The 22627-nt window shown below is 46.2% G+C and overlaps 1 protein-coding gene across 1 annotated transcript in view; it reads left to right on the top strand.

Moving 5' to 3' along the window:
* Positions 1-22627, top strand: part of LOC141092706 (guanylate cyclase soluble subunit beta-2-like) — a 164030-nt gene that overhangs the window by 69573 nt on the left and 71830 nt on the right. The window contains exons 5-6 of the mRNA XM_073579096.1: positions 17140-17239; positions 18315-18496. Coding sequence (XP_073435197.1) covers positions 17140-17239; positions 18315-18496 — 282 coding nt within the window. The remainder of the gene's footprint in view (positions 1-17139; positions 17240-18314; positions 18497-22627) is intronic.

Raw genomic sequence — 22627 nt, 5'->3', positions numbered from 1 at the left:
GAAAATCACATTGTCTGTTTTTTTTTCATTTTATTTGCATATTATGGTGGAAAATAAGTATTTGGTCAGAAACAAAATTTCATCTCAATACTTTGTGATATATCCTTTGTTGGCAATGACAGAGGTCAAACGTTTTCTGTAAGTCTTCACAAGGTTGCCACACACTGTTGTTGGTATGTTGGCCCATTCCTCCATGCAGATCTCCTCTAGAGCAGTGATGTTTTTGGCTTTTTGCTTGGCAACACGGACTTTCAACTCCCTCCAAAGGTTTTCTATAGGGTTGAGATCTGGAGACTGGCTAGGCCACTCCAGGAGACCTTGAAATGCTTCTTACGAAGCCACTCCTTCGTTGCCCTGGCGGTGTGCTTTGGATCATTGTCATGTTGAAAGACCCAGCCACGTTTCATATTCAATGCCCTTGCTGATGGAAGGAGGTTTGCACTCAAAATCTCACGATACATGGCCCCATTCATTCTTTCATGTACCCGGATCAGTCGTCCTGGCCCCTTTGCAGAGAAACAGCCCCAAAGCATGATGTTTCCACCACCATGCTTTACAGTAGGTATGGTGTTTGATGGATGCAACTCAGTATTCTTTTTCCTCCAAACACGACAAGTTGTGTTTCTACCAAACAGTTCCAGTTTGGTTTCATCAGACCATAGGACATTCTCCCAAAACTCCTCTGGATCATCCAAATGCTCTCTAGCAAACTTCAGACGGGCCCGGACATGTACAGGCTTAAGCAGTGGGACACGTCTGGCACTGCAGGATCTGAGTCCATGGTGGCGTAGTGTGTTACTTATGGTAGGCCTTGTTACATTGGTCCCAGCTCTCTGCAGTTCATTCACTAGGTCCCCCCGCGTGGTTCTGGGATTTTTGCTCACCGTTCTTGTGATCATTCTGACCCCACGGGGTGGGATTTTGCGTGGAGCACCAGATCGAGGGAGATTATCAGTGGTCTTGTATGTCTTCCATTTTCTAATTATTGCTCCCACAGTTGATTTCTTCACTCCAAGCTGGTTGGCTATTGCAGATTCAGTCTTCCCAGCCTGGTGCAGGGCTACAATTTTGTTTCTGGTGTCCTTTGACAGCTCTTTGGTCTTCACCATAGTGGAGTTTGGAGTCAGACTGTTTGAGGGTGTGCACAGGTGTCTTTTTATACTGATAACAAGTTTAAACAGGTGCCATTACTACAGGTAATGAGTGGAGGAAAGAGGAGACTCTTAAAGAAGAAGTTACAGGTCTGTGAGAGCCAGAAATCTTGATTGCTTGTTTCTGACCAAATACTTATTTTCCACCATAATATGCAAATAAAATGAAAAAAAAACAGACAATGTGATTTTCTGGATTTTTTTTTCTCAGTTTGTCTCCCATAGTTGAGGTCTACCTATGATGTAAATTACAGACGCCTCTCATCTTTTTAAGTGGTGGAACTTGCACTATTGCTGACTGACTAAATACTTTTTTGCCCCACTGTATATATATTGTATTTTATATATATATATATATATATATATATATATATATATATATATATATAAATATATATATATAATATATATTACATATAAATTATATATATACAGTATATATATATATTATTTTATGTATATATATTATATATATATATGTGTGTGTGTGTGTCACTGACATGTGTGTATATATATATATATATATATATTCTATGTGTTCTAGTTTTTTGTGAGCTGTCATTGTGATTTTCCAAATATATAAGTATATATAGATACACCTATTCTATGTGTATATATGTATTATATCTTTTGTATTAGAACATGTCAGTGTGATTTTACTGTATAGCCGCATATGAATTACCGGCTTTTCTCATCTATCTATCTATCTATCTAAATACATATATATGTGTTGGTGTCACTGACATGTATATATCTGTGTAGTCTATGTGTATATATCTATTCTATCTATTCTTTTCTGAGCTGTAAGTGTGATGTTACTGTACATCGCATATGAATTGTCGGCTTTTCTCCTATCCATCTATCTATCTATCTATCTATCTATCTATCTATCTATCTATCTATTAGAAATACATATATACATGTCAGTGACATACACACATATATATATGTATTTATAATAGATAGATAGATAGAGAGATAGATAAGCCGGCAATTCATATGCGGCTATCATCACACTGACATCTCAAAAAAGAATAGATAGAATAGATGTATACACATAGAATGCATATATATATATATATATATATATATATATATATATATATATATACAGTATATATATATATATATATACATGTAAGTGACACACACACACATATATATATATATATATATATATATATATCTGTGTATTCTATGTGTATATATTCTATACTAACATGTCAGTGTGATTGTACAGTAGCCGGAGATGAATTGTCGGCTTTTTTCAAAGGGCACCCGTGCGCATGGTGCGAGTGCTGTCAGATATTTTATCGCACCTATTGACTTGCATTGGCGATTTTCACCTGAAAATTGCAGCAAATCGCAGCATGCTGCGATTTTTTTCTCAGTCCGATTTCGGCTGAGAAAAAAATCGCAAATGAGATGTCACACATTGCCTAGCATTGGTCAGAGTGCAATCCGATTTTTAATCGGATTACACTCATCCGATTTTCGCACCAGTGAGTATGAGCCCTTACAGACAATATTGCATCTAAAAACTGTCTCTGCCTCATAAAATGCATTAAAGGGGTTTTCACATGAACAGAGTTCATTTTCATCAATAGATCTTGGAATAAAAATAAGTTTCACAATTGGAAAAGAAATGTTTCTGTTCTGCGATAATCTTATAAATGCGTCCCCCTGCATACTGCGTAATGGCTGTGACTGACTGTGCAGGAACATGGTCTGATCATACCACAACTCCTGGTCAGGGGGAAGCAATAAAGAGTATACAGACAGGACAGCATGGGATCACAGCTGATTCTTTTTCCATTCTACATGACGGCACCACGAGAGAGGGGATCCGCCCAGCGAGGACAGGAAACCTTCAAGATAAAAGGGGCGGCTCCTCTCTCCGCATCAGTTGGTTTCCTGTCCTTGATGGTGAACCCTCAAGATGAAAATCTCTTGAAGATTCTGGAAGAAAGAAGAGGATGCCTGGGTCGGGTGATCAATGGCAGGCACCGGTCTGCTACACCCGTCACCAGGTACCGGTAGTCGCCTCGGGGGCCATATATTCCTATGCCCTCCTGAGCGAGTGCATAGCCACAGCCCGTGAGGCAGATACCCGGGTGAAGTCTGGACCTCGGAGACCACGATACGCGTACCCTCCCTGTTGACCGACATGCCCCATAGACGTCCACGGAGGCCACTTTTGTGCTCCCTCCCTGTCGACAACCAGTGGCCATGCAGCCCGTGGGGCACATCGGTGCCCGGGCAGATGAAAGTCTCCTCGGAGGACCCTTTGGAAATCCATCCCTGTCGAGCGCAAGTCGGACACCGGGGCTGCCCAGGAGAGTACCTGCAGTATGGAGGCTTCCGCAGATGACAAGGTCCATGGGGGGCCACAGGTATGAGGGCAGCAGCAACAACAGGTGTCAGGGCGATGGCAGCATGGGAACGCTGCGATGGCCTAGGCGCGTACCGGAAGGCACGTGCAGCTAATAGGGACACCTGAATGCGGTGGGAATGCCGGCAGCAGCGCGTTTTCCAGATGGAGAGGTCGGGAGCGTGCACCGGATGTAGAGGAGGCGCGACCCGGAAGTAAAATCTGCGGCACCCGGGAGGCAGCAGGGAGCACGCACAGGAACAAGCGCGGTAGGCCATATGATAGGAGGTGCGCACTGGAAGTGCCGGGTGCGCGCGTGCAAGTAATTTTCGGGCATGTACACAAGGGGTGAAGGCACCGGGTAAATAGCGTGCACCGGATGTGATTGCTGGGTGCGCGCAGAGACCAGCTGTAATGCGCAGGCGTGGCATAACCAGGAAGCGCAAGCGGCCGGCAGGTGCAGGATCAACCAGGTGGGGCAATTAATTAATTAAAAAAAACAAACGCCAATGCTACTATTTAAAGGCAAAAGGAAGTGCTGGCAGGCGTCACTACACCAGTATTGGGTTGGATGTGACTGCTCTCATCACAAAACAGCAGCAGCAACTAAGCAGTTTATAGAATGGAGAGCCCTTCGCCAGAGCACTTGCAGCCGTGCCAGGAGGCGAAGGAGAGGCGGTCGCGCTCGGAGGAGAAGAGTCAAACACGCCGCAGCAGCAGTGGGAGCCGCTCAGGCAGCGCACGGGCGGATCGTCGCCGCAAAAAGGAGGGGTCCTTAGTCTCTTTGGGAGACAGTGAGAAGACCAGTCAGCCTCCAAATCGGTACCCATTTTGTGAAGCGTCCGAGTGGTGAGTGAGCTTCGAGAAAGTCCAGCACTCTAATGTCTGTTCTCTTTCTCTCTCTCTTGTCTCCTCTCTCCCCTCTTTTACATACATTGGCAGGGTGGAGTATAGGAGGTCCCTAAGAAGAGTAGGGAAAAAACTAAAAATAAAGAATGTCCTTTATGCAATAGTCCCTTAGGAGCATCCTGGAATAAAAGATTGTGCCAGGATTGTATTAACAAGACAGTAGCGGAAGAGACACCCTCATTCTCTGACAGTCTGAGATCCCTAATTCAAACAGAGGTTTGCAAATCAGTGAGGGCATTACAATCAGCGGATATGGATAGCAAAACTAGAGATAGATCCAGCCCCTCAGTGGTCTCTCAGGAGGACTCCACAGGGTCAGAGGAGGACTCAGATAAAATCCGCTATTCAGATAGTAGTTCTGACGAGGAAGACACATTCCCAGTAGAAGCTACAGATAAGCTTATAAAAGCAATCCGGTCTACTATGGGGCTGGTAGATGAGCGAGCAAAAAAGACAGCTCAGGAACTCATGTTTAGTGGACTACAAAAGAAAAAACGTAGAGCCTTCCCTATTAATGAACAACTGGAAGGACTCATAAAATGGGAATGGGAAAAACCAGAGAAGAAGTCCCAGATAATCAATTCCCTAAAAAGGAGGTACCCCTTTGAGGAAGAGGCATCCTTGTCCTGGGATAGAGCTCCAAAAATTGATGTAGTGATATCAAAAGTCGCCAGGAAATCCTCCCTACCCTTTGAGGATTTAGGTTCTCTAAAAGAACCTCTGGACCGAAAGACAGACAATTGTCTTAAAACGGCCTGGGAGGCCTCGCCTGGGGCACTAAGGCCCGCCATCGCGGCCACTTGTGTGGCTAGGTCCCTGAATATATGGGTGGACCACCTGGAAGACCAGCTAGAGCAAGGAGTCCCCAGGGAATCTATTCTGGAAGCATTGCCGGCCATCAGAGCAGCGGCAGTCTTTCTCGCTGAGGCTTCAGCAGATTCAGCCAGGCTAGCAGCAAAGTCAGCGGCCTTAACCAATGTAGGACGCCGGGCAGTATGGCTCAAATGCTGGCTGGGGGACACTCAGGCAAAGTTGAAACTCTGCTCTCTGCCATGTGAGGGAAATTTCATGTTTGGACCGGCATTGGATGACGTGTTGGAGGAAGAAGAATTTCCCAAAACAGCCATTTCAGGCCTTTCGGTGCTCCTTTCAGAAGGGCCGAAAATTCAGAAGACAGCAGTACAGGGATCGAGACAGAAACAATTCTGACAAGCGATCCAGAGGTGGGACAGGCTTCTATTTCGGCAAGCCCTCCAAAGACGCCAAAAAACCCTCCCAGTGACGGTCCTTCTCAGGTGGGGGGAAGGCTCTCTCACTTCCTCCCTGCCTGGGAGAGGATCTCATCCAGTACCTGGATCCGACAAATAGTAGGGTCGGGTCTGGAATTAAGATTCCACCACTGGCCGCCACGAAGATACATGCAGACTCCAGTACAGTCATCTCAAGAAAAACAAGAAAGTCTGGAAGGAGAAGTACTATCACTTCTAGAAAAACATGTCATGGAAGAAATTCCGGAAAAAGAGAAGAAGGAAGGTTTTTACTCCCCCCTATTTCTTATAAAAAAGCCAGACAATTCCTGGAGGACCATTATAAACTTGAAAGGCCTCAACAAATATCTGATAGTTCCATCATTCAAGATGGAAATGATAAGGTCAGCGGTGAAGCTCCTCTATCCTCAGTGCTACATGGCAGTCCTGGATCTCAAGGATGCTTACTATCATGTCCCGATCCGGCAACAAGACCGCAAATATCTCAGAGTGGCGGTCCAGATAAGGTCTCAGTGGCATCACTTTCAATACAGGGCTCTGCCCTTCGGTGTAGCGACAGCCCCCCGAGTCTTCACAAAATTAATTGCAGAGGTCACAGCGCATCTCAGGGAAAAAGACACTCTGGTGATACTGTGGCGCCCCCAGGGGTATGGCCGCCACAGTGGCTTTGCCTTCCTCCAGGGGAAGGGTAATGCCAGGCTTGGAGGCAATGATGGGTCTCTCTCACAGTCAATCCATACATGCAACACAGTTCAACTCCAGGCCAGCAGGGGGAACTCTGAACCAGGATTAAGGGGAGGGGTGCTCTCTGAGGGCCAAGAGGAAGGAGTGGTTAGTTAGTCTGCAGAGGGTGAGGTGTGCAGACATGTAGAGAGAAGCTGGAGGTTGAGCTGCGGAAGGCGAGCTCCCTCAGCTTGAGAACGCATGAACTGGAGCCTGGTCTCCACGGCTGTACGGATACTAAAGGTCCTACAGCAGATACCAGAGGAGTAGGAGGCTGTAAATGCCCTACTCCCATCTAAGACTTGAGGCACAACAGCAGCTTGGATAGAGAGCCAGGACTCAGAGAATGGAGTCCCCGAGAGAGGCTACAGCTATCTGCCATGCAAGTACAGTTCTTGGGAACATCTGACAGGAGGAACTTCAGAGTAACTTAGTACTGGAGTGCTTCATTCAAACAAGCGTTAGGAAGGAGACTGCACAGCCCGTCTGCTGAGAGAGAATCCCTGAGTTGCTTCCAGGCTAGCCTGCTCCGTTACCATCTGTAATCAGGACCCTGGACTGGAGTTATCAAGTAAAGGTACAGAAATTGCACCCCGCTGTGTCTTGTCTGCTTCCTACCTTTCCGGCACTGCTACATCCCCGTGCCAACCACATCTACACTGCCCTGGGACTATAGCTTCACCTGTGGGGAGCTATTACATCTTTGCTGCACCATACCATCTGTGCCAGCGGATCTGTCTGCAGCGTCGGCTTAACATCTCCCTTGCCGAGCACCACAGGTGGTGTCACGAACTATTCCATTCCATTAACTACATTTCCCCATTACTTGGGCGCCCAGGGCCACGGACCGGGTCACTGCTGCTGTGACACATTCCCCTGACACCGGCCCGGTACCGAGTACCCCACAGCCCTGGGAGGGCAACCCAATTTGGCATCACGAACAGGATTACGGAGCCCGGTATCCCCGGGTCCTGTGTGCCATAGACTTTGTTTGTGTAAAAGACTGTGTGAAATTGGCGCCAGTTGCCGCCATTGCCGCGCTGCTTGGCGCGCGTGGGAAGAAAGAGGCGGGCCTTCGTGGGCGGAGCCTGCCGCAGAGCGCGAAGAAGTGAAGTGCCACGCGGGAAGAGAGGACAGCGCGCGAGAGGAGGAGGAGCTGAGGCCTACAGCCTGGAGCGTCGGGCCTGTGAAGCGGCCGCCGGTGAGCTCCCACAACCCCCGGCCCTAGCAAACGTTAACTAGGGGGGAAGAGGATGTCCGCGCCGAATGGCGATGCAGCGGGAGGCGCTGTTGTCAACCCCGCAGCACCGCCAGGAGGAGCGCCCACCGCAGCGGTCTCCATAATGCCGCTGTCTATGCCCTACATACCGGGAGCGGCCTGGCTACCGCAGTACTCGGGTGAGTCGCATACCCTGAGTGAATTTAAAGAGAGACTGTGCAGTTTGTTTAAAGTATACCCTCTGTCTGAAAGCCAGATAGTGAATATCCTGATTGGACAGCTAACGGGTGCAGCACAGAGAGAGGGGGAAAGCCTGGCAGGACACTGATAAAGAGACTGTTGCAAAGATCCTGGCCAAGCTGAGGAGCACCTTTGACACCCGCACTGCAGCTGAAATCAAGATGAGGTTCTTTGGCTGTAAACAGAAGGCGCAGGACAGTATCAGGGATTATGCTCTCAACCTGCAGGAGGCGCTGCGAGCAGTTAAGCAAGTTGATCCTGACAGTCTAAAGGAAGAAGATAAACTGTTAAAGGAGTAGTTCATTGAAGGACTCCTATCTAGTACCCACAGAGGACAGTTGCGTATTACAACCCTGCAAAACCCTGATCTGAACTTTGCTGATTTTAAAGACAGGGCTATTCGGGTACTGCAGGAGTCCTCTGACAGCCGTCCAGCGCCCCCTAGGCGCTAGCGATCACCTACCGTCAGGAAGAAACATCTTTTCCTTCCATCCCTGTGGAGGCTGATGCACAGACTCTGGATAAAGATCCAACTGAGGAGCTGCGTCTTCAAGTCCAGGAGCTGACCAAAGGGATGGCTGCACTTACCAAAACCATGCAGTCCCTACAAGTGTCCTCCAAAGAAAAGATCCAGCTTGCTTCCGGTCCAGAGGATGTCCCTTGGCTCCGGAGGAGGAGAACCCCGCCACTTCAAGGAAGGAACAACGATCGCTATGACCAGGACGGACGTCCCATCAGTCGTCGCTGCTAAAAGGCAGGTCATCTTGCCAGGTACTGTCCTTTAAACGAGCAACCCCTGGGGCAAAGGGCCAACCCCCAGGAGTAGGATCCCCAGGCCCAAAGAACTGGAGAGCCAAGTATGTGGGAGGGAGACCAATCCTTCCTGTGGTGATTGACGGCATCCCCATGAACGCTTTGCTGGACACTGGCTCCCAGGTGACCACTATGCCGTACATTCTGTACAAGAGGCATTGGGCTGATTCTGAACTTATCTGTGGCCTAACTGATGAACTGACAGTAGTTGCTAGTAATGGTCAGTCTTTACCGCAGATAGGATGTAAAGAAATTACTGTCAAAGTGGGGCGGGTAGAGCTAAAGTCTCAAGGTTTAATAGTTGTTGATATTGACCGACGTGAATGTAATCCCATGATGACTCTTGGTACAAATGTAATTGAAAATTGTCTGTCCGAGGTTATTGTCTTGTTGCAACAGGTGGCTGAGACTGCTGGTTCCGGAGAACAACGAGTCCTGCAGAAGGAGATCCGAGCCCTGATGCAAAGGCAACAGGTAGAACTCTCTGGCGGAGAGATCGGCAGCGTCAGAGTGAGTGATGCTTTTCCCATTGCAATGCCCTCCAGATGTTAAATGTTGGTTTGGTGTCGGGCAGCTATAGGCCTTAGAGGGAGAGATTACCATGCGTTGGTAAAACCAGTATACTCCGAGAGCAGGCCCACTGTCCTGACAGCCAGAGGGGTGGTTGATGTACGAAAGGGGAGAGTACCTGTACACCTTTTGAATTGTGGGGGAAGAGGAAGCCATAATACCTCGGTACGCCACAGTTGCTAAGCTACTCACTGTTAATAACAACTCTTTGCAGGCAGCAGAACCCTTGGTCTCATCTGATCAGGTGGAGGACAATGGCTCTGTGAAGCAGCCAGATGAGTGGTGTCAGCAACTGCAGGTGGGAACTGACTCTACACCTTCATAGCAGAAAAATGGGGTTTACAGAGTGACACAAGAGTATGAGCGGGTATTCAGCAAACACCCACTAGATTTTGGGCAGGCAAAGGGGGTTCAACATCATATCCCCATGGAAGACCATCCACCCATAAAGGAGAGGTACAGACCTATACCCCCAACACAGTACCAGTGTGCTAAGAGTATGTTGAGGGAGATGAAGGAGGCAGGGGTCATCAGAGACAGTTGTAGCCCCTGGGCAGCTCCAATAGTGTTTGTAAAGAAAAAGGATGGTACCATGAGAATGTGTGTTGATTACAGGAAAGTTAACAGCATTACACATAAAGATATCTACCCATTACCTAGAATTGAGGAATCATTAGCTGCACTTAAAACTGCTAATTACTTTTCCACCTTGGATCTCACCGGTGGGTATTGGCAGGTTCCCGTGGCAGAGGCAGACAAGGAGAAAACAGCATTTACCACTCCAATGGGTCTCTGTGAGTTCAATTATATGCCATTTGGACTCTGCACTGCTCCAGGAACATTTCAACGGCTGATGGAGTGCTGCCTGGGACACATGAACTTTGAGACGGTCCTGTTGTACCTGGATGATGTCATTGTTTTCTCCAAAACCTATGAAGATCATCTGGAGCACCTGGCTGAAGTGTTTGAAGCTTTGTCCAATTTTGGCCTGAAGGTGAAGCCCTCCAAGTGCCACCTCCTGAAGCCCAAGGTGCAGTACCTCGGTCATGTGGTCAGTGCAGAAGGTGTAGCACCAGATCCTGATAAGGTCACAGTCATCCGGGACTGGCCAAAGCCCAGCAACCTTCATGAAATACGCCAGTTCCTTGGACTGGTAGGCTACTACCGAAGATTCATCAAGGGCTTTACTGAAATAGCCACTCCTATGCAAAATCTCCTGGTGGGGCAGTCCAAGAAGACCAAACAGAAAAATTCCACCTTTGAATGGACTGAAGAGTTGGAAAGGTCCTTCACCAGATTGAAGATGGCTCTCACAGGAGACGAAGTTCTGGCCTACCCAGATTATGACAAACTCTTTGTGCTGTACACAGATGCCAGCAACGTGGGACTAGGAGCAGTACTGTCACAGGTACAGAATGGGAAAGAAAGAGTGATCTCCTATGCCAACAGGAAGCTGCGCCCCACTGAAAGGAACCCTGATAATTACAGTTCTTTCAAGTTGGAGTTCCTTGCCATAGTCTAGGCTATCACTGAAAGGTTCAAGCACTACCTAGCCTCTGCCAAATTCACTATCTTCACGGACAACAATCCGTTGACGCATTTGGACACTGCAAAACTAGGTGCACTGGAACAGCGATGGATGGCTCTGCTATCGAACTATGAGTTTACCATCAAGTACCGGGCAGGGCACAAGAATGCCAATGCTGATGCGCTGTCCAGAATGCCTAACCTACCAGAGGCAGGAGAAGACCCTGAGGCTCTTGAAGAGAGAGAGCTACCTCCCTTCCACCGGCCACTTGCAGCCCAACGTGCTCAAGGAGTGAGGAACCGAAGGTCTGGCTTGAAGGAGGTCACCCTGAGTCCATTGCCCCATCATGATTGGGCAGAAACGCAAGATAGTGACCCTGCAGTCCGCCTGGTGAAGGAGCTGCTGACACCAGCTGACTCACATCCAGAGTCGGATGCTCCTGAAGAAACTCAGCAGTTGTGTAAGGAGAGAGGCCGGCTGTTCATTTATGAAGGGAAGCTGTGTCGGAGGAGTATCAATGCCCGCACTCATGAGCTGGTTTGGCAGGTGGTAGTCCCAAAGAGAGAGGCATCAATGGTCCTGGAAGCATACCACAATGGAGCTGGACACTTCGGATGGAAGAAGTTGGAAGTATTGCTCCGAGAGAGGTTCTACTGGGCTGGTAAGAGGAAAGCCATTGAGAGGTGGTGCCGGGAGTGTGGGCAATGTAACCTGCGCAGAAAGGATCGAGACATCCAGAGAGCTCCTCTACAGCCAATCATCACCAATCAGCCCCTTGAGTTGCTAGCCTTGGACCATGTGAAGCTGGTTCCAAGCCGGTCAGGCTACATCTATGCACTTACCATTGTGGACCACTACTCTAGATTCCTGGTAGTTGTGACTGTCAAAGATCAAATTGCCAGGACAGCGGCCAGAGCGTTCCAGCAGCACTTCTGTAGACCACATGGGTACCCGGAGAAAGTGCTTACAGATCAAGGTCCAGCTGTCGAGGCAGAAGTGTTCCAAGAATTCTGTAACCTGTATGGTTGTAAGAAGATCTGGACAACGCTGTATCACCCACAGACCAATGGCATGTGCGAGAAGATGAACCAGGTAGTGATTGACCTCCTGAAGACTTTGTCCTTGGAGGAGAGGAATCTGTGGCCAGAGAAGTTGCCCGATCTGGTGGACCTCTACAACCATATCCCAGTGAACTCCACCAACTGTACCCCAGCCTATTTAATGAGAGCCAGACCTGGTAAGCTGCCTATTGACTTAGACATGGGAGTCCTGACACCTGAAGTAGCGTCACCAGATGTTGATTGGGACACGGAGAGGCAGCAACAGTACCGGAGAGTTCAAGAATGCGTGGAAAGGAGTCTGGCTCAGGCAAGGCAAAAGCAGGAGAAGCTTTACAATCAAAATGCACCTGCCGTTCCTTTGTCGCCAGGGGAGCAAGTCTTGAAAAGGAAGAGAAGATTGCACAAGTTGGATGATCAATGGGAGGCTGAACCTTATACCTCTCTGCCCTCGAACTTTGATAATACTAAGGTATGCCTTGTGAATAAAGATGGAGGAGAGACCTCAGCAGCGGTATCGAGAGATCAATTGAAGTTGTGTCCTGACTAGTTGAAGGAAAGGAAAGAGGAACCAGATAACATCCAACCCATAGTGGAAGAAGAGAAGGTCAGCACAGTGCTTGGAGAATTCCCTGCGAATTGGACTAAAGTAAACGATGCTATAGTGGTGCCAGTGTTGATCTTTCCTCAAGTGGTAGCACAAGAAGACGTGACTTAAGAAAATCAGGAAAATCAGGTAGCAGATGCCACACCAGCAGTGGAGCCAGAGAACCCTCGCCCTGCCAGTGGTGAATCTGCCATGCCCCTGGTGAGTCTAAGAGTCCATAGGAGAAGGCTACCCAGTTTGCCCACACAAGGTATACCACCCCTTAGATATCGCATATAGCAAAATAGAAAAATGTAAATGTTGAAATTGTGTATGTAAATATGTAACTGTTTTTCAAGTTTTGTGCCTACAGGTAACCTGTAAGAGTTTCCTTTGGAATTTGTTTTATGGACACTGAACCACAGGACTTGTGTGTGATCAAAAACTTTTACCATTTGCCCAGGAATGAACCATGGACATTGATGCTGGACTTATCATCATAGGACCATTTTTGAAGCACTTGGTTTTTGTACATTTTTCGCTTTTAAATCTTGTACAATTATTATTGTAAATGTTTTCATATGTTTCCTGTTTTTTGTTCAGCCCAGGACTGCTGACTTGCACTAGGGGGGAATGTGGCGCCCCAAGGAGTATGGCCGCCACAGTGGCTTTGCCTTCCTCCAGGGGAGGGTAATGCCAGGCTTGGAGGCAATGATGGGTCTCTCTCGCAGTCAATCCATACATGCAACACAGTTCAACTCCAGGCCAGCAGGGGGAACTCTGAACCAGGATTAAGGGGAGGGGTGCTCTCTGAGGGCCAAGAGGAAGGAGTGGTTAGTTAGTCTGCAGAGGGTGAAGTGTGCAGACATGTAGAGAGAAGCTGGAGGTTGAGCTGCGGAAGGCGAGCTCCCTCAGCTTGAGAACGCATGAACTGGAGCCTGGTCTCCACGGCTGTACGGATACTAAGGGTTCTACAGCAGATACCAGAGGAGTAGGAGGCTGTAAATGCCCTACTCCCATCTAAGACTTGAGGCACAACAGCAGCTTGGATAGAGAGCCAGGACTCAGAGAAGGGAGTCCCCGAGAGAGGCTACAGCTGTCTGCCGTGCAAGTACGGTTCTTGGGAACATCTGACAGGAGGAACTTCAGAGTATCTTAGTACTGGAGTGCTTCATTCGAACAAGCATTAGGAAGGAGATTGCACAGCCTGTCTGCTGAGAGAGAATCCCTGAGTTGCTTCCAGGCTAGCCTGCTCCGTTACCATCTGTAATCAGGACCCTGGACTGCAGTTATCAAGTAAATGTACAGAAATTGCACCCCGCTGTGTCTTGTCTGCTTCCTACCTTTCCGGCACTGCTACATCCCCATGCCAACCACATCTACACTGCTCTGGGACTATAGCTTCACCTATTACATCTTTGCTGCACCATACCATCTGTCCCAGCAGATCTGTCTGCAGCGTCGGCTTAACATCTCCCTTGCCGAGCACCACAGGTGGCGTCACAAACTATTCCATTCCATTAACTACATTTCCCCATTACTTGGGCGCCCAGGGCCACGGACCGGGCACTGCTGCTGTGACACATTCCCCTGACACCGGCCCGGTACCGAGTACCCCACAGCCCTGGCAGGGCGACCCAATACCATATCTGGACGACTTCTTAATAGTGGGAAGAAATTTCTCTCACTGTCAAGAACAAGTCAAAATAGTGATGGAGACACTACAGACCCTTGGTTGGCAACTGAACCTCAAAAAATCCAAACTGGTACCAGCAATGATCCGGAATTTTTTGGGCCTAACAATGGACTCGGTGGTGCAGGAGTGTCGCCTCCCAGAGGAGAAAGAAGGGAAGATCAAAAATCTAATCATGGCAACATTAAAAAAAAACAGAAATGACTCTGAGAAGGACCATGTCAGTGTTGGTGTCCTTAACTTCCTGCATACCAGCAGTAAAATGGGCCCAGTTTCACACAAGAGAACTTCAGTAGTGTGTTCTACAAAACGACCTGAGGCTTCAGGGGCAGTTAGAGCAGAAGCTCACCCTCCCGGACCCTGTACTCCAGTCACTCAAGTTGTGGTTACAGATAGAGTCCTCTCCAAGAGGAGTGCCCTGGACATACACAGCCACACAGCCTCCAGAGTAGTCACAATGGACGCCAGTCCTTGGGGCTGGGGAGCCCATCTAGACACACGGTGGCTCCAGGATCCCTGGGTCCAGGAGGAAAGAAATCTATCCTCAAACGAGTGGGAGCTACTAGCCATCGAAAGGGCGCTGGAAGGATTGTTGACACACCTAAGAGGACATCATGTGAGAGTCCTATCAGACAACCTTACAGCAGTCTCATATGTGAACCACCAGGAGGGCACCCGTTCTCGGTCCCTGATGCGAATAGCAAAAAGGATCATGACTCTAGCAGAACACCAGTTCCTTTCATTATCGGCCCTGCATATTCGAGGCGTAGACAACCTGAAGGCAGACTTTCTGAGCAGGAACCACCTGAGGCAAGGAGAATGGTGCCTAAAAGAGTCCATTTTTCAATGGATTGTGCATATGTGGGGGAAACCCATCATAGATCTCTTTGCCTCAAATACCAACAAGAAGGTTCAAAAATTCTGCTCCCTAAGTCCAGCAGACAGGCCGTTGGCAGTAGACGCCTTCAGGATAAAGTGGACACCAGGTCTCATGTACGCCTTCCCTCCAGTATGCCTCATTCCAGCAGTTCTGAGGAAGATCAGGGAGGACCAAGCCAGAGTAATTATGATAGCTCCCTTTTGGCCGAAAAGACCGTGGTTCTACTGGCTGAGAGTGATGTCGGTGACGGACCCACGGGTGCTCCCAGAGGACCACGACCTGCTAACACAGGGTCCCTTCTATCACCCTCCTAAGTCCAGGCTGCATTTGACAGCCTGGAATTTGAAAGGTCACAGTTAGAGAAAAAAGGTTTCTCAGTGGGGTTAATATCCACCTTACTCAGTAGCAGAAAACCAGTGACTACAAAAATTTATAGAAGGATATGGAGAAAATTTGTATCTACCTCAGGCCCGATACGGGAGGGAGAAGTACCGATGGGGCAGTACTGAAGTTTCTGCAGAAGGGTTTAGAGTTGGGGTTAGCTGTCAGCACCCTCAAAGTTCACGTTTCAGCCCTGGCAGCATTATTCAACTATGACCTGGCAAACAATAGATGGGTGGCCAGGTTTATCCGGGCCTGAACTAGAGCTGACTCTGTCCCGTCTCCTATGCCTCCTCCCTGGGATTTAAATTTAGTTCTATCATCTGTGACAGAAAGTCCATTTGAACCACTAAACGCAACATCAGATAAAGTGTTAACTTTAAAGACAGCTTTATTAGCGGCACTCACATCGGCCCGTAGGGTTGGGGACTTACACGCAGCAGACCCGCCATACACTCAGGTCATGGACGATAGAGTTGTGTTAAAATTAGACCCAGCATACCTCCCTAAGGTAGTGTCGAAATTCCACAGTACTCAGGAGATAGTCCTACCATCCTTTTCTCCTAAGCCCGGTAACCAGAAGGAGGAGAGACTTCATTGCTTAGACGTTAGGAGATGTATCCTACAGTATTTAGAGATGACAAAACCTTGGAGAAAACAGAGGGCCTTATTTGTCTCATACCAGGGGGCAAGAAAAGGCCTTAAAGCCTCTAAGCAGACTATAGCTAGATGGGTGAGAGAGGCCATCATGCTAGCGTATAGTAGTGCAGGCAGGGCTGTTCCAGAGGGCCTAAAAGCCCACTCCACGAGGGCCATGGCGACGTCCTGGGCTGAGAGAGCTGACGCCTCCATCGACCAAATCTGTAAGGCGGCCCCTTTGTTCCTCTCCATCTACCTTTTTCAAACATTACAGATTAGACCTATCTGCTACCTCTGAACTCACATTCGGGAGAAGTGTTACAAGCAGTGATCCCTCCCTAAAGAGAATACAAATCTCTGTAACTCTCTAGTGGTGCCGTCATGCCGTCATGTAGAATGGAAAAACACGGGTATTACATACCCGGTAATGTGTTTTTTCATGAGACATGACGGCACCCTTATATTCCCTCCCTATTGATCATGTCATTAGTTGGGTGCATTATTAGCATTATACACTCCTTGGTGTTGGAAATTTAGTAGTGTAAAGGATGTATTATTTATGTGTATACTAACCTGCGGAGTTCCTCTAGTGCTCTGTAAAAATGCTTATGCGGAGAGAGGAGCTGCCCCTTTTATCTTGAAGGTTTCCTGTCCTCGCTGGGCGGATCCCCTATCTCATGGTGCCGTCATGACTCATGAAAAAACACATTACCAGGTATGTAATACCTGTGTTTTTGTCAGGTAAAACATTGCTTAAAAACAAGCAGGGAAATGTTTCTTCTCACAGAAAGAATCAGCTGCAATCCCATGATGTCTGTATGCTCCTTTGTTACCTCCCCTGCCCAGGAGATATGGTATGATCAGACCCATGTCCCTGCATGGTCAGACACAGCCATTACACAGTACACAGGGGGGTCAACATTTATAAGATTATCTCAGCACAGGAACATTTTTATTTGACACATCAAACAAGTAATTTTTATTCCAAGATGTATTTATTAAAATGAACTTTGTGGGAAAACACCTTTAAGGGAATCTGTCACCAAATTAACAACTTTTTGCTTACAGTCAGCTGTCCCACAATGACCCATGTGCTCTTGTTCTGTACAGGCCATGAATGCCCCTTCTTTCAGGGTAGAGATGAATGATGATGGCTCAATGCATCTGCATTATTACTCAGACAGAAGAGGACTGTGTCACATTGTTCCAGGTAACACCACTCCACATCTTATTCTTAACTGATAAGGCTATGTGCACACGCTGCGGTTTTTGCTGCGGATCTGCTGCGGTTTTGGCCGCTGCGGATCCGCAGCAGTTCTGCAGACAGTGTACAGTAGCATGTAAGTCTATGTGATTTACAATCTGCTGTGCACATGTTGCAGATTTTTAACTGCGGAAAAGCTGCAGTTTTGCATCCGCAGAAAGAAATGACATGTGACTTCTTTTCTGCGGATTCTGCTGCGGTTTACCATCTACTCCATTGTAGAGGTGATAAACCGCAGGGGAAAACCGCAGGCCAATCCGCAGGTCATTTTACCTGCGGTTCCGCAGATACAAATCTGCAGACCAATCCGCAGCGTGTGCACATAGCCTTAATGTAACAAGCGATGTGCGTGTAAATAACACTTGACGATTGTTGATATTGTACTTTGCTTAATGGCTTAATTATTGCATAATTATCTTTTCCTGCTTATGTATAGTGGATCTTTCGGCCTAGCGTGATGCCCTATATAAGATTACTATATTACAGCTACGGCGCATTATGCTGTTTGCCTGCTAAGAATATTGAAAGAAGACAGGAAATATAGGCCAGGATTAATTGAGACTGGCGTTATACATGACCATGTGAATGATGGGGTGTGATGGAGAAAGAGGAGCCCGGTGCGTTAGGAGCTGCAGGTCCGCTGTCCGTTATCTTTTGCAGCAGTGATGTCATCTCTACAGCGCTGCAAGTAAATAACTAAGGTCTTCGAGTGATTTGTGCCTTCAACTTGGGCAGCGCAGCTGAGCTCAGATATCGGCTGCAGCGCTGTCGACATGATGTCACCGCTGCAGACAGTAGCAGACACTAAGAGCAGCGGTGGAGACTCGGAGCTGGATGCGAAGACGGTGAGTAAAGCAGATTTTGAGTATTTTATTTTGCGCAAACTGCACGCAGGAAACAAAGGTTTTCAGAGACCAGAAAACCCCTATATTCTTGGCGACTGATTATGCATAATAGAACAGGCTATAAAAATGGGCTTGGCTGCTATAAACATTAATATATCTATTTTTCTATTGCTTAGGTATTATGGGGGCAGTAGCATTGGACTTTTTCAAAACTGAAATTTCAATGGAGATAATAAGTCAATCAGATGAGGAAGAGAGAACAGGAAAAAAAGAACACATTGTTTTTCTAGTTACTCAGCGACCAATAGTTCCACCCAAATCTTCCAACAAACAGACATCGCAACAAAATAATAAACAGGTTTGTCGCTATTTTCTCCTGTTTGCTGCTAGTGTTCTCATTTCCATAGCCGTGGTGATGGAGTACTTGAATTTATGCACAGTATGTCCTCCAGCAAGAAATTTGGCCTTGAGAGAAAACAATAGTCCCCATATGTCTCCTACTGTGTGAATGATGTACAATTTGATAGTGGCGGCAGACTGCGCCAGAAGAAGGATATTTCATGCATGGCTAAGGATGTGAGATATAACAGAAGAGCTGCAGATAGCAGATGTATTGAACAGTCGTGGTGTGAACAGTATCTATTGGATCAGTCTGAGAATGACAGTGAAGCCGACTGCACCTGGGTCTTTTCCTACGCTGCCTGCATTCTTGGCCCATAATACACCCGCATCATCCAAACCATTTTCTTCATTTTTATATCTGTGCTACAAAACAGCTCCTTGTAGTTTGACCGTTAGGGCTCGCTCACACGAGTGATGATTCTCTCTTACAAGAAAATCGGATCAATTATAATAATGAACAAAATATGAAAAGAGTCAGCCCACCTGTGTGAAGGCTTCTCCACATCCATACCTGCAAGGAAATATTTTTTTTATACATGTATTAATAAATTTTGGGTTTTAACCATTAATTTCCCGCTGGATCTCGCTATTTTTACCAATTATAATAATGACACTTGGCTTAAACGCTGATGAGAGTTAGATCTGATTGTCAGTTTACTATGATCTGATTCTATCACATGGGAGAATTTTATCACAGGAGCAAAGAAGACGGAGAACTTAATTTCTCCATCTTCTCCATTGACTGTGTCTGCATAAATCAGACTACGCTCGGTTGACATCCGAGTGCAGTCCGATGTTTTACACACACCTGTAGACTTAAATGGGTGTACGTGATCTGACTTGCAGAGCCACTCACAGCATGCAGCGATTTTTTTTTTCTCATGTCGATTTGAAAAGATTTTATCCTCTTTCTGACCTTGGACATACTATTCCATCCATGTGCCCTGGGACTTACTGCCCATGGACGGAATAGTACGTCATACGCAATCAGCCGCGGTCACGGGGGTAGCGCGGCTGATCGCGGCCGGGTGTCAGCTGATTCTCACAGCTGACACCCGGCACTAAGTGCCAAGAGCAGTCATGGACTGCTCCTAGCACTTTAACCCCGGGCACACTGTGATCAAACATGATCGCAGTGTTCCGGTGGCATGCAGAAGCATCGCGCACTCCTGTCGCTGATCTGACACAGTGCTGTGTAAAGTGTCAGATCAGTGATCTGACATGATATAATGATGTCCCATCCTGAGACAATGTAATAAAGTAAAAAAAAAAAACGTGAAAAAATATTTTTTTTAAATTCCTAAATAAAGATAAAAAAATTCCCCAGTAAATACATTTCTTGATGTAAATAAAATAAAAGAACAATAAAAGTACATATATTTAGTATCGCCATGTCCGTAATGACCCGACCTAGAAAACTATGCCACTAATTAATCCCTTTATTGAACCCTAGAAAAAAAAGGCAACAAAAATGGTTTGTCATCATAACGTCGAACAAAAAGTGGAATAACACACGATCAAAAAGATGGATATAAATAAACGTGGAACCACTGAAAATGTCATCTTTTCCTAAAAAAAGAGCCGCCATTACAGCATCATCAGCGAAAAAATAAAAAAGTTATACCTCTCAGAATAAAGCAATGCAAAAATAATTATTTTTTGTATAAAATAGTTTTTATTGTATAAAAGCGCCAAAAACATAAAATATGATATAAATGAGGTGTCGCTGTAATTGTACTGACCCGAAAAATAAAATTGCTTTATCAATTTTACCACACACGGAATGGTATAAACGCCCCCTCAAAAGAAATTCATTCATTAATTCAATTAATTCTGCCTCCCAAAAATGGTAATAAAAAGCGATCAAAAAATGTCATGTGCCCGGAAATGGTGTCAATGAAAACGTCAACTCATCCCGCAAAAAACAAGACCTAGGCCAAAATATGGAAAAATGTGGTGATGCAAAACCTATTTTTTGCAGTGAAAAGCGTCTTTTAGTGTGTGACAGCTGCCCAACATAAAAACCAGCTATAAAAACCTGCTATAAATAGTAAATCAAACCCCCCTTTCTCACCCCCTTAGTTAGGGAAAAATAATAAAATAAAAAAAAGTATTTCCATTTTCCCATTAGGGTTAGGGTTATGGGTATGGTTACGGTTGGGGCTAAAGTTAGGGTTACGGTTGGGGCTAAAGTTAGGGTTAGGGTTGGGGGTAAAGTTAGGGATAGGGTTTGGGTTGGGATTAGGGTTAGGGGTGTGTTAAGGTTAGGTTTGTGGTTAGGGTTATGGCTAGGGCTGGGGTTATGGATAGGGGTGTGTTGGGGTTATGGTTGGAGTGAGAATTGGGGGGTTTCCACTGTTTAGGCACATCAGGGGCTCTCCAGACGCGACATGCGTCTGATCTCAATTCCGGCCAATTCTGCATTGAAAAAGTCAAACGGTGATCCTTCCCTTCCGAGCTCTGCTGTGCGCCCAAACAGTGATTTACCCCCACATATAGGGTATCGGCGTACTCAAGACAAATTGGAAAACAACTTTTGGGGTCCAATTTCTCCTGTTACCTTTGTGAAAATAAAATATTGGAGGCGAAAAGATCATTTTTGTAAAAAAAAAAGATTTTTTGTTTTTACGGCTGTACGTTATAAACTTCTGTGAAGCACTTGGGGGTTCAATGTGCTCACCACACATCTAGATAAGTTCCTTAGGGGGTCTAGTTTCCAACGTGGTGTCTCTTGTGGGGGGTTTCTACTGTTCAGGCACATCAGGGGCTCTCCAAATGCAACATGGCGTCCAATCTCAATTCCAGCCAATTTTGCATTGAAAAGTCAAACGGTGCTACTTCCCTTCCTCGCTCTGCCATGCGCCCAAACAGTGGTTTACCTGCATAAATGGGGTATCAGCGTACTCAGGAAAAATTGTACAACAACTTTTTGGGCCCAATTTCTCCTGTTACCCTTGGTAAAATAAAAAAAAATTGGATCTGAAGTACTTTTTTTGTGAAAAAAAGTTAAATGTTCATTTTTTTTAAATATTACAAAAATTCCTGTGAAGCACCTGAAGGGTTAATAAACTTCTTGAATGTGGTTTTGAGCACCTTAAGGGGTGCAGTTTTTAGAATGGTGCCACTTTTGGTTATATTCTATCATATAGACCCCTCAAAGTGACTTCAAATGTGATGTGGTCCCTAAAAAATATGGTGTTGTAAAAATGAGAAAGCGCTGGTCAACTTTTAACCCTTATAACTTCCTAACAAAAAAAATTTTGGTTCCAAAATTGTGTAAATTAGACATGTGGGAAATGTTATTAAGTATTTTGTGTGACATATCTCTGTGATTTAAGGGCATGAAAATTGAAAGTTGGAAAATTGCGAAATTTTCAAAATTTTAGCCAAATTTCCATTTTTTACACAAATAAACGCAAGTCATATCAAAGAAATTTTACCACTATCATAAAGTACAATATGTCACGAGAAAACATTGTCAGAATCACCGGGATCCATGGAAGCGTTCCAGAGTTATGACCTCATAAAGGGACAGTGGTCAGAATTGTAAAAATTGGCCCCATCATTAACATGCAAACCACTCTCGGGGGTTAAGGGGTTATTAAACTGATACATTGATAGCTGTGATCTGATGACAAATTGCAGAGAAATGCATGTTTTTTTGTAATGTGCAAATAAGGTGATAAGATCTCTGGGCAGGATAGAGATCTCCTTGAGAGTCTGCATCTGAAGCTTACCATTGATGCAACCTGTGCAGGCCAAATGGTAAGGGGGCGCACTGGCACCTCTACAACAGCAAGCAGTTTTTGTAAAATAAGTTATAATTTAAATAAGTAATTCTTGCTTTGGGGGGTACCCCCTCGTTTATGTGATTGCTCCATATAATGCAAATGTTTTACTTTGCTCTCCTGCCCGGACAGAAGAATAGGACAATTGAATTACATGCAGCAATAACTGCTGACACTTCAATACATCACTTTTTCTTCTTTTATGTTCAACTTTGAATGCCATTTTTATTCCCTACCACTGAAGCACCTCTTCTCAGCCACATTTTCCAACCATATCTCCTAGCACATTATGGGTTGAT

Source organism: Dendrobates tinctorius, unplaced genomic scaffold (genome assembly GCF_039654945.1).
Source record: "Dendrobates tinctorius isolate UK_male_01 unplaced genomic scaffold, ASM3965494v1 ptg000060l, whole genome shotgun sequence".
In the NCBI taxonomy this organism is placed as follows: domain Eukaryota; kingdom Metazoa; phylum Chordata; class Amphibia; order Anura; family Dendrobatidae; genus Dendrobates; species Dendrobates tinctorius.
This window is presented reverse-complemented; position numbering and strand designations above follow the sequence as displayed.